This window comes from Pomacea canaliculata, linkage group LG5, assembly GCF_003073045.1.
Source record: "Pomacea canaliculata isolate SZHN2017 linkage group LG5, ASM307304v1, whole genome shotgun sequence".
NCBI lineage: Eukaryota > Metazoa > Mollusca > Gastropoda > Architaenioglossa > Ampullariidae > Pomacea > Pomacea canaliculata.
In genome coordinates, this window is record NC_037594.1 from 13,943,531 (window position 1) to 13,951,620 (window position 8,090).

Genomic DNA, 8,090 nt, shown 5'->3' on the forward strand with positions numbered 1-8,090 from the left:
TAGAAAAAGATAAATTTTATGTTCAATATTTTAATGAAAAATTGACCCGTATCAAATATTCTTAGAATGTTTATGCCATATAAAATGTGTAAAAAAAATACCAATAAGCAGAATGCAATCAATTTAATCATTTTCAGGCAATAAACAGCTAGGGAAAAAAGTATTACAACACAGATGGAGCAATAACGACATATCCTAAGAAGTATAAACCTGGGAAATATATTATGCTATCTACTGTCAACGTGGCGATTGAGAGACACCTGCCTCAGCTCTTCCAGTTGATTCAGCAGGTTCAGGGAGTCATCCATTTTCACCTTCAACTGAAAACGCATGCGCACGCAGACACACACATGTAATCATACAGTTACATAATGGCGACAATGCACATGCATATACACACACGTCCATACGCTTCACTTAAAGCACTGCTAGACATAATTAAGATGTTTTACACAGGTATTCAGATGAAAATCACACTTCTAAGTAATCACATATCTAACCTTTTCAGTAGCAACGTATGGTTTACCAGTGATGGTGCACTGTGACAGATATTTTGTCGCTGGGTCCAGTGTTTCTGGTCTCTGCTGAGAAAGCCAAACCTGTACAGGAATCATGCCACTCCCTTATTAAAAAAGTCAAAGACAATGATTTTTGCCTCCCACAGGCGCATGCACAAAGTAACAAAATATCATAAGCCCTATATGCTGATCGCGCCTGCTGATCTGTGGACTCAAGAGATGAATCTTTTACTGAAGTAAACAAAACAATCAAATTAGACTTAACTTGCCCATGAGAGCAATGGGGGCAATTAAGAAGGTAAACAACACTGAAGACAGGTAGAAAAATAAGAACGCTATTTGAAATCATATCTTAAAATGCAAAATACATGATTTAACTAAGATATCTATGCCTAAATACAAAGCACATAACAAAAAAATATGACTTGAACAGCTTGTTGCATCCACGAAATCATTCAACATTTGGAGACAAAAGAAGGAAAAACAGAATGACAAAATGTTTTAACTCATGTGTGAGTGATGACAGTTGGGTATGTAATAGGATGCTCACTGAGTTGCTCACTGGTGTTCATTATCGCCAGTGTAATATTTACAATGCAGAAAAACATTCTTACCAATGCTTTTGCTCCTTTTGCTGGGGAGTTAGTCATGCTCGGAATAAAAAGCCTCATCTAAGGAAAAAAAAAGAAAAACAATTAAATCTAAAGCAAAAGTAAATGGTGTTTTATATGTGCATCATAGGTTGAAGGCCTGAACACTTAAGAAAACAGGGCTGTTTGAAAACCATGCTAATATTGATGATCACACAAGATGATGTACTGCCAAAATATTTGTTATCACTATAGTTTGAAGTGTGCAGTTACATCGTGATTGAAAGAAACATCTTCACAGTTTTTGTATCATGTACTTATATAACCAGCACACATGTTTATAACATTCTCCTTCCTCACACTTACACACACACAAGTATCCCCATGCTCACCAACAAAATAAACGGCAGAATGAGGAACCAAAACCAAGCAGGGAGAATGCCAGTGGTCATGTTAGTAACAACCAATCCTGGGCAAGTGCTGTGAGAGTAGATTCCCTTTAGAAAAATACAGATTCATTATCTTACAGTAGACGATGTAATTATAAACAACAATACAATAAGTGTGGCTGTCAACACAACTTGTGCAAAAAGACTATGAAGAATGTCAATATTGATGCAAAACAAATTTGACCTTTAGGTCTTCCTGTTTACTTTTAATATTTTGAATATTTTTGATTGAAGGTTGTAAACTTACCCAGTCAGAGAGGAAAAAGAAATACCCTACTGCTATTTTAATGAAAAATAAATTTCAACGCTAGCTTAATGTAAACTGCAACACTGGTTAAGAACCACAAGAAGGATTATAAGAACACACTGTGGCAATCTAAGAAGTCTCAAGTAAGGAGGGTTTGACAAGCAATTAGTTATCCTTCATTGAGTCATGAATCATGCCAAATGACAGAAAGCCTTATTAAGAAAATTGTTGGACTCCTTAATGTACATGAATTTGCACATGCATGAATGTGTACGCATGCAAGCACACACAGGGTTGTGCTTGTACCTTTTTGTTCAGAGTCTGGTTGAGAGCAAAGCTCAGCATGTCTGTGGCATACTTTGAAGAGCTGTATGGCTCATCGCTGGAAAGAAAGTTCACAATTTCATGACTTTTTAAAAACTGAAAAACTAAGTTTAAGTAAGACTTTTGCTTGATATATACACCATTCATTGTACACAAGTCTTTCATAATTCTTGAACAAAAAGAGAAATGATGCAGCAGTTTAAAGGACAAAATGATCACTATATAACATCAACACATTTATAAAACATAAGTTCTGACCTATTGTAAATTTTGGACCATAAGCTGCAACTTTTCCCCGGCTTTAAACCCTGCGGCTTAAGCAGCGATGCAGCTTGGTTGTGGATTTTTAAAATTTTGATTTATTTTTTTATAAGCTCCATGTTAAAGTGTTAACTGTTAATGTTGTTACAATGTTAACTTGTTACATTTTAAAATCAAACCTGCTCACAATTAAAGCATTTAGATCAGTTGCTGAAGCACATGCCCTCATCATGCCAAAAATGAAACAAAATTAATGCCTTAAATGCAGTTTTCAAGTTGTATATATTTGAAGCTTATAAACCAGTGTGGCTTATTTTTGAAAAGAGCAGAGATTGAAAAAACAATTTAGTGGGTGAGGCTTATATGTAGGTGCGCTTAATTGACTAAAATTTATGGTACTTACCACAAAGTTGTTCATGATGTTGCACTCCAAGAGAATGTTTCACAAGTGGAAATTTAAAAAAGGGAAATGTTTATGGAGTTAAAAGTTTGTTTAATGCCAAATTTATCTCTGATACACCTGTACATTCCCCAGTTGATTACCAGATCCCAAACAGTGTAGGCAAAATGTCAGGTATCTAACAAAGTCTTTAGTGGCAGAAGCCATACATTTCTTTCTGTAATGTATTTTTAAATAAGTAGATAATAGGTTACCCCTTTTCGTGTTGTATATCTTCCAGGGAAAAATTTTGCTCTTGTGCATTACTAGATGATGTCCATATAACCTGGGAGGCTAGCCCTTGATTAGTCTTTGATTCAAAGCCTAGGCATGTCTCCAGCTCTTTCAGCTGCGCAGAAATACAGAAGCATGTAAGATATGTAACACAAAACTAATACACTATTATCACACATTTTCAAGTGGACAGATGAATGACACACCAAAATGTTTGGCTACTGAAATTTTGTTCTCAGCACAGTTAAACATACAAAAGATATAATATATTACAATCATAAGTTGTTTTCCCTGTCAAGGCCATGGAACACTATCTCTCTAATTGTCATCTTTATCTTTCCTAGTAAATCAGGTGACCATTTCTGCTGGACAGCTTTGTGCAGTCTGAAGAAGTATTTTTGCCCCAGGCCTGAACAGCCATCCTCATGCTCCAAAGTTGAATGCACTAATCTAACCTACAGAAGCTATGGAAACCTGAATCTATCGTTGATTGCAAAGATAACACACAGGTCTTTTTGATTTTATTTTTTAAGGAAAAAAGTGTTATTTTCAGCATATTTTAATGCAATGCTTTATGAAAAAGATAAATGCATTTCACACAATATAAACATTTTATATTTATATAATATACAAAATACAAAATTTGATATGGTACCAAGACATAGTGTCCAAAGACATTAGTGGCAAACACTTTCATCAGGCCATCCTTCGTCAAGCTGTTCTTCTGTACAATGAGACCTTCTCCAGTCGTCAATGCATATGCACACCGTCTATTACAGTAAAAGCAAAGAAATTATGCCAAATAAATAGAATACAAATGTTCAAGTTTTAAAAAGCAATGTTGTATATATCTTTATGACGTACAGTGAGGATGAGAAAGGAAGGAACAGAAAGAAAGAGCAAGCAAAAAACATAAAGAGGGAGAGCAATACTGGAAATATCTCAAGTGTGCATAATTATGTGAATGTAGGTACTTACTTGCTGAATATTTCAGAAAAAATTTTGTTCCAATGCACACCACCAGTCTCCATTATACCAGCATTGAGATACAAGTAATTAATGTGTCCATACCTTAACATAAAAACATTAGTGAAAAATCTTTATCAATAAAAACCATAAACAAACATTCAAACCTAACATTTATCAAGTTTGAGCTAAATTAATACATTCTGCTTAAATTACAAATGAAATTATTTTCGCGGAGCTTTAAATGAGATCCATTAGTGCATTATCCCATAATAATGATAATAAACTTTTATATTGTATTAGAATTCATTACTTTTCTCTAAGGGATTTTGCAGCTTCAAGAACTGAGTTGATGCTGGAGGTGTCAAGAATGACAATGTCAATGACTGCAGCAGGATACAGAGACAGGAGATGCACCTTTGCTTGCTTAGCACGCTCTTCATTTCGACAGGCTAAGCAAAGAGTCAGTGTTGGCTGAATACCAAGCAGTTGCTCACATACAGCCAATCCTATACCACTGAAAGAATGTTTTCAAAAAAATTCAAATATGTTTAGAAGTCTTGTTAGTGAAATGCTGGTGTCAGTAGAATATATGTTACTGTATATTTTATATTTATTATTTTCACTTCTGCACCTAATAAAAATATTGGTTAATAGCATTATAATTTCCGATTTTTTTCATTGTACTCATTTAAAATAAGTTAACCCTAACCCTTCGATTAATTATTTACCCCCACCCTCCCAAAATTCCTTGTATTCAACTCCTCCCCGCCATTCAAAGTGAAGTTTACTGGAACTATATTTTGTGAAACATCACAGAATTACAATTATTAAATTATTAAATTATAATTAGAAACGCTTGGAAATGATACAACGGCCTAAGAAAGATATTTTATCTTTTTTAAAGCAACTTTTTTCTTAAACATTCCTTGTCGCAGCTGTCTTGCCTTTATTATAGAACAGAGGTATCTCCCCTGCACTGGGCTAGATAACTATTTACAAAACCAGGTTAAGTCGTTGGCCTGGGGCAACATGGTTAACTACAAGCGTCTTGTTTTCGAAGTTATAAAGTGGTGTTGAGACCCTGCTGATGTTGCGTTACCCATGGAGCTGTGGCTATAAAGCGATGGTGCCCGGAGGTCAAGAAACAAGAAGCTGACTCTCGCCACTGCTTTACAACTTTGGGAAGGAGACGCGTTTCAATTAATTCGAGGTACTCGTGTTGCCCTGGGGAAACGAATTACTCTCGCTTCATATCTTGATTGTCACACCTCCATAAAAGTTAAAACATGTTTTTAATTACAAAGCACCGTTTCGAGATCGCTCAAAATGTGGGTTATTTAAAAAAAATTATATAATCAATGAACGCGTAAATAAACACCTTTGGCAGTTTAGGAGACACACACACACAGAGGCTAGGCTCTAAAGCACTGAATCTGTTACAATCTATTTAAATGAAAATTTTGACACATTTCCCCTCCCCCAAAAATAAAAAAGTGGCACTCACGCATTCGCCCCCGTCACAACAGCCACCGGAGCCATGTCCACAGCTAGGGAACGTCACTCTGTCTGTACAGGCGCGACTGACATTTACCTCCCTTTAGTACTGGCAAGGACGAAGGACGAAACTTGCTCAAGCAATACGGGTACGTCGGGTAGACCTCTGAGCTGTGAGCAGGACTGACTACATGCCGCAGTCATTGGAGACTCATCTACAAGCCTATGATACGCGTAAAACATGTTGTTTATCTGCTTGGTGGTAGCATTGTTTAAAACGTAAAATAATAGGATTAAGGTAATAATAATAAAATATCTTACACACACAAAGACGGAGAGACGTTACTGGACCTTTTGTAGACCTCTGTCCCATCTCCTCCAAAACATCACAAGCAAGAAAATTAAAAAGTTAAAAATTATAAGCAAAAACTTATGATAATTAGAGGAATGTGAGGAAGTAAAAAAAAAAATTGAGAGAGAGAGAGAGAAACAAAAAAGAAACGTACGTACGTAATAATAATAATAAAGTTGATTTATAAAGCTCTTTACACCACCACCAAAAGCAGGCTGAACGCGCTTTACACAAAAACCACCTGCATGGCTTCACCTGTATGGTCACAAGATAAGCAGTCTGCTCTCTGGGGAACCAGACCTTCTGACGTTTGGTCTGATCACATGGTCAGTGTGTCAAATAAAGAAACAAGAGAAAAAGATTGATGACCTAGCTTGATCGAAACTTTTATCCCTCTCCTTGAGTATATAACACATACAAACACACACACGTGAGACAAAAAGAGAGAGATGTGAGAGAGAGAGAAAGAAAGAGGGGGAGAGAGATTTCAAATATTGTAATGGAACAGGTTCAAAGAACTTGTGAAATATGATATATTAACCTTTTCTAAGCTGCATTAGGGCTTTCGTCAAGGCGACCGGTCACTAAAGTCACTAAAAGTTTCTTTTTACACCTCCCCTCTTTTTCTTATACAACTCCTCGTTTCGCAGAATGCGCTGTGAAAGACATAACTTATCTCACAAACAGCTGTTACAACTGTTAACGCGGCAGCTGCCAATCATGCACATGGATCAAGTTTGCTGTTGTTGTTTTTTGTTTTCTTAGTTTTTTTGGGTCGTGGTTGAGAGGACGCGTGATGTGAAGGAGACATTTGTTCACACAATTCTTGAAGCGGTCTTTGTCCGTAAGACAAATCGTTGTTGGAAGACAAACTCAAATATGTAAAATATCAGTCAGATGAAGCATTAGTAAAACATCTAATGCAAACCGATGAAAATCTCCTTGTATATACGTAACATACCAGCGAAATAGTTTTCATCAATAAATACAGGCACAAATAACAGTTTTCGACATTTGTAGAGTCACGACTATCCATGAACACACCAGTTTTTAAGACTTAAAATATTTCGATTTCTGACTGTTGTTGGTTTTCGTTTTTTTTATACACAGCAAAAATGTTGAACGTGTTTGTAGCCAGTCTTCGTGTATGTATAGAACCTATCATAGAATGACCGAGATATATTTTAATGTCAGCAACTGTCACAGCCATAACACGTTCTTAATTTTCCCCTATCTAAGCATGGGTATCTGATAAGAAGATGGTTCTCTAACCTTTACCTTAAACATCTCACGCCATTGAAGTCATGCGTCACTACTGTACTTTCTTCGTGCCCTTCAATTATCTCTCGATTAGTTCTCTTCTCAAAGCGCAGTTATTCAGTCTTCTTTCGCTTCTTCATATCTTTGTTTTTGGAGCTGATCTAGTGAAGATAGTGTATACAGATTTCATTAAACATGCTATTCTTTGTTTTCGTACTAAGCTAATAGACAAAACATATTTACCTACATGGACACACGAAAAAAGGAAGGGGGCCTCAGGGAAAGGAAAAGAAAAGAGATGGAGATTACTTTCAGTACCAGTTTATAATCTTTCTTTCTCTTTCTCACTAAATATATATGTATGAAAATGTCCCAGTTCTCACGCCCGTCCCTCACATCCCCAGTTTATGAAGTCCACTTGACTCTAGGTTCCCTCCTTAGTACGTTAGCGCACACAGGCTGCCTTCAGCTCCATCCTTGTGTGGTTGACCACAGGTGACAAGAACATGCGCAGCTTACATCTGGACACCACAAAGCAATCCATTTTTATACGGTCAGTCACGAATAAAAAGTACAAGATAAAAGTTTATCTGCCTTATGGTACACATCATGGATGGAAATAATGTACCTATGTACATTCAAACCGATGCGGTACATAGCACACAAATTATCGGCTTTACCTTCTGATAATGGTCAACTCAAATCAGCCATGACACACCATTATTCGTTATCTCTTCGAGATAATATATCAAAGACATTTCGGACAATGTGGTGTTGGGTCTCAGGGAAAAACAAAACAAAACACGATGTCATTATTTAGTGCCTTTTTCACCTACAGCAAAAACAAGGTTATCAGTAAACGTGGTTACGCAGCAGAGGCTTGGTTATCTTTTAAAGGTAAAATATTGAGTCCTTGACTTCAGCTATCTTTAACCGTTGATAAGTTAATGTTC

General features: G+C 36.3%; 1 protein-coding gene across 3 annotated transcripts; it reads right to left on the reverse strand.

Moving 5' to 3' along the window:
* Positions 1-14: 14 nt before the first annotated feature.
* On the reverse strand, positions 15-7,806 carry LOC112564142 (3-keto-steroid reductase-like). 3 transcript variants are annotated; one of them, XM_025238756.1, is made up of 11 exons: positions 7,156-7,797; positions 5,536-5,748; positions 4,342-4,545; positions 4,041-4,133; positions 3,718-3,832; positions 3,044-3,177; positions 2,111-2,186; positions 1,501-1,605; positions 1,133-1,189; positions 501-599; positions 15-320 (listed from the first exon to the last, which is right to left on the reverse strand). In XM_025238756.1, exons 2-11 carry the CDS (start codon positions 5,568-5,570, stop codon positions 228-230), a joined length of 1,011 nt encoding a protein of 336 aa, XP_025094541.1. In that variant the 5' UTR covers positions 5,571-5,748; positions 7,156-7,797; the 3' UTR covers positions 15-227. The 3 variants fall into 3 exon arrangements, with proteins under 3 accessions (XP_025094541.1, XP_025094542.1, XP_025094544.1); XM_025238757.1 differs by lacking the exon at positions 7,156-7,797 and adding an exon at positions 6,036-6,290; XM_025238759.1 differs by lacking the exon at positions 1,501-1,605 and having other exon boundaries at positions 7,156-7,806.
* Positions 7,807-8,090: the final 284 nt, after the last annotated feature.

What these genes read in the sequence shown, in the direction of transcription:
- LOC112564142 (XM_025238756.1), bottom strand. Translation starts at nt 5,570, where the DNA reads ATGGCTCCGGTGGCTGTTGTGACGGGGGCGAATGC. An exon ending in CAAAAGGAGCAAAAGCATTG is followed by an intron (nt 600 to 1,132) that starts GTAAGAATGTTT and finishes ATTCCTGTACAG; the next exon opens with GTTTGGCTTTCTCAGCAGAG. An exon ending in CATACGTTGCTACTGAAAAG is followed by an intron (nt 321 to 500) that starts GTTAGATATGTG and finishes ATGCGTTTTCAG; the next exon opens with TTGAAGGTGAAAATGGATGA.